The sequence below is a fragment of the Condylura cristata genome, unplaced genomic scaffold (genome assembly GCF_000260355.1).
Source record: "Condylura cristata isolate star-nosed mole 26May11 unplaced genomic scaffold, ConCri1.0 scaffold00029, whole genome shotgun sequence".
NCBI classification, from domain to species: domain Eukaryota; kingdom Metazoa; phylum Chordata; class Mammalia; order Eulipotyphla; family Talpidae; genus Condylura; species Condylura cristata.
In genome coordinates, this window is record NW_004567130.1 from 20,548,998 (window position 1) to 20,552,689 (window position 3,692).

General features: G+C 63.2%; 2 protein-coding genes across 2 annotated transcripts in view; both read left to right on the top strand.

The window, feature by feature from the left end:
• Nucleotides 1–683, top strand: part of LOC101625354 — a gene marked incomplete at its 5' end in the record, with an annotated part of 3,510 nt that extends 2,827 nt beyond the window's left edge. Inside the window, 2 exons of the mRNA XM_012730858.1 lie at nt 226–375; nt 637–683. Coding sequence (XP_012586312.1) covers nt 226–375; nt 637–683 — 197 coding nt within the window. The remainder of the gene's footprint in view (nt 1–225; nt 376–636) is intronic.
• A 1,672-nt stretch (nt 684–2,355) lies between these two features.
• LOC101625811 overlaps nt 2,356–3,692 on the top strand; it is a 36,035-nt gene continuing 34,698 nt past the window's right edge. The window contains 3 exon segments of the mRNA XM_012730859.1: nt 2,356–2,419; nt 2,551–2,794; nt 2,796–2,827. Of these exon segments, the coding sequence (XP_012586313.1) occupies nt 2,374–2,419; nt 2,551–2,794; nt 2,796–2,827 (322 nt within the window). The 5' untranslated portion in view covers nt 2,356–2,373.

Sequence of the window (3,692 nt, forward strand, 5' to 3'; positions counted from 1 at the left end):
GGGCCCAGGGCCCAGCCCGCTGCGCCTCAGGCACATCTGGGACAGCACCATGGCCCGGGCCCCGCTCCTGCTGCCCCTCGTCCTGCTCTGCTCAGGTGCCGGCCCCGGGGACCCCCACAGACGCCGGGCAGCGGCCTGGGCCTGGACTCTGGCTCAGCGCGGGTGGGCGGGTCTGTGTCCGCTGCAAGGACCCTCAGGCTCACACTGTCCTCTCCTGTCCTGCAGGCGCCCTGGTCACTGCCGAGCTGAGGCAGCCGGCGGCAGTGTCCGAGGCTTTTGGACAGACGGCCACCGTCACCTGCGAGGGAATGTTTGGTGTTGATTCGTGGTATCAGCAGAAGTCGGGCCTGGCCCCTGTGCTGCTGGTTGATGCAGGTGACAACAGGGCCCCGGGGATCCCTGACCAGCTCGGGGAGCACGGGCACCATGGCCATCAGAAGGATCCAGGCCGAGGACGAGGCCAAATACCACTGTATGGCAGCTGACAGCAGTGGTGATCCCACAGTGACACACACTGATGGGGAAGAGACACAAACCCGTCCCTGCCTGGGCCGCCCTGTCCTCAGCCAGGGGATGGACACAGCCACGATCAGTGCTGACCGGGGCCCAGCTCGGCTGCCCCTCTTGCCCCTGCAGACTGCGCAGACGTGGTCCTGAGGGCAAGTGGGGGCCAGGAGCTCTGAGGCGTGTCCCTGACAGTAGTCCTCCGGGTTTGAGGACCAGGTGGACAGAGGAGAGACAGCGCTGGGGACTCCCAGAGGCAGCTCTGGACGGAGGGAGGGTGCCCAGGGCAAGCATGGGTCAGTGTGAGGGAGGCGCAGGCTGGCAGAAGCCTCGCCCCTGGGCATCAGCAGAGGATCTCACCTGAGTCTCTGCACACGGTTGTGGCTCGTGGTCCCGGCTACAGGGGACAGTTCCTGCTCGGGCGTCACTTGACGTCACCTCCGGAGCTTTGTCTGCGCTGGGAAAGGAGAGCAAACTCCGTGCCAGTTTAGAGCTGAAAGTGTCGATCAAAGCCTGTGATGTGTCCAGTCATTTTACAGAGTAGATGTCATGATTTTATAGGCTTATTTATTTATGCAGACAAGAACAGAAATGATAAATTTTGATTATAAAGGGGACTGAGACTGGTTTTCAGCCAAACAACGAGGGGACAGATGGGGCTTTGCAGATACGCAGGGAAGAGCAGGGGGCGAAGAGAAGCCCAGCGAGGGACGAGAAACAGGCTCAGGACACGGACATGTGCTGTGGGAGCACTGAACACCGAGGACCCGGGAACCGCCCCCCGTTTCCCGGCCACCATCTCTGGCACAGCCCGGGTCTGCTCAGGGCACGAGCTCTTCTGTCTGCGGCCGCAGAGTCCACCGGGTGGTGAGACCCCGGCTCTGAGCCGCTTCCGCCGGGGGGTGCGATGGGAACAGGAGCACAGCAGCCTGCGTTGGAGAAATGGGGTGCAGCTCAGGAGAGGGGGAAGCAACTGAGCTTCAGGAGGAGCAGCCGAGTGCCTGGGCCTGGTCGGTGTCCCCGTGGCCCTCTGGCCTCGATGGGCAGCGTCCCCTGGTCTTAGCTGCACCCCTGGTGCACCCACAAGCTCCAGATTCCACAATTTTACAAACACACTAGGCCCCCGCCAACCAGGCGCCCCCACCACAGGGCTAGCAATTGCAGGGGCCGGGTTCAGAAACTGAGGTGCCTTCACCCCGCGCCCCAGACTCTCTCTCTGTGCTCTGCTGGGAGGCCGGGGAAACCCACTGGCACAGGAGGGCTGGACACTGCCCACTCCCCCTGGACAGGGCCTGGGGCCACTGGCAGACAGGGGCCTGGCGACTCCCCACCAGCAGGGGGCAGCAGAGCTGCAGCAGAGGGAGCAGGACAGAGCTGGGCGGCCAAGGGGCCCCAGGGGGAATGGACAGGGCAGCTGCAGGGAGGTCAGCCAGCCACCCCGCCTGGCAGCCAGCACATACCGAGAGACACTCACCCTCGCCCAGACTAGGGCTCTGCCTGGACATGCAGCCAGGGCTGTGCCCAGGGACTGACCCTCTGAGCAGCCCATCAGGGAGCCCCGGCCGCTGACGCCCCTCAGCTGGGCTGCACTGACCATGCCCAGGTCATGAAAGGGTCAGGGCTCCTGGGCCCAGGCCAGGATTGACCTCGGCCTCTCTCAGGAACCCTCTGCACGGCTGTGGGGTCTCACTGCTCTGGTCACTTCTGGTCACGGAGCCCTAGACCAGGCTAAGCCCAGTCCGCATGCAGAGTTTTCTCTGCCCTCAGAGCCCCTGGCAGGACAGGAAGGAAGTGGATTTGCATCGCCCCGAGGATAAGAGGGGCCCAGGGCCCAGCCCGCTGCGCCTCAGGCACATCTGGGACAGCACCATGGCCCGGGCCCCGCTCCTGCTGCCCCTCGTCCTGCTCTGCTCAGGTGCCGGCCCCGGGGACCCCCACAGACGCCGGGCAGCGGCCTGGGCCTGGACTCTGGCTCAGCGCGGGTGGGACAGGGCTGTGTCCGCTGCAAGGACCCTCAGGCCCACACTGTCCTCTCCTGTCCTGCAGGCGCCCTGGTCACTGCTGAGCTGAGGCAGACAGCGGCAGTGTCTGTGGCCCTTGGACAGACGGCCACCGTCACCTGCGAGGGAACGATAGGTGCTGCTCCCTGGTACCAGCAGAAGCTGGGCCGGGCCCCTGTGCTGCTAATTGATATATTAAACAAAAGGGCCCCGGGAATCCCTGAGCGGTTCTCTGGCTCCAGCTCGGGGAACTCGGCCACCCTGACCATCAGCGGGGCCCAGGCCGAGGACAGACTACCACTGTCTGTCACTCAGCAAAAGTGGTGATTTCACAGTGACACACGCTAATGGGGAAGTGAGACACAGACCCCTTCCTCACTGGGCACCCTGTCCTCAGCAAGGGGATGGACACAGCCACGGTCAGTGCTGACCGAGCGCCGGCTCATCTGCCCCTCCTGCCCCTGTTGACTCTCCAGACAAGGTCTGAGGGTAATTGGGGACCAGGAGCTCCAAGGCGTGTCCCTGACCGCAGTCAACCTGCGTTTGAGGACCAGGTGGACAGAGGAGTGACAGCGCTGGGGACTCTCAGTGGCAGCTGTGGACGGAGGGAGGGTGCCCAGGGCACAGATGGGTCAGCGTGAGGGAGGCGCAGGCTGGCAGAGGCCTCGCCCCTGGGCATCAGCAGAGGATCTCACCTGAGTCCACACACGGTCGTGGCTCGTGATCCCGGCTCCAGAGGACAGTTCCTGCTCAGGCGTCACTTGACGTCACCTCCGGAGCTTTGTCTGCGCTGGGAAAGGAGAGCAAACTCCGTGCCAGCTGAGAGTGAGAAAGAGTCGATCGAAGATTGAAATGTGTGAGGTCATTTTAGAGAATAGATATAAGTAATTTTTAAAGATGTATGTATTTCTGCATGTAAAAACTGGGGCACAGGCCAGATGTGGCTGGTTACAGGACTCAGCAGAGACTGAGAGAGGGCCGAATACATAGACTGATGAGGTGCACTGCTGAGGGAAGCAGCAGGGAGACAGGAGAGGTCAGCTGCCCCCTGGGCCACTCCCTGGCCAGGGACCAGCTCCTGCTCTGGGACTGCTGAGGGCGTCACAGTGCTGGGGCCTCACTTGCTGCACCCACAGCAGGGCCCAGTGCAGAGACGCTTACAGACACCTCAGAGGAGCTCAGGTCTCT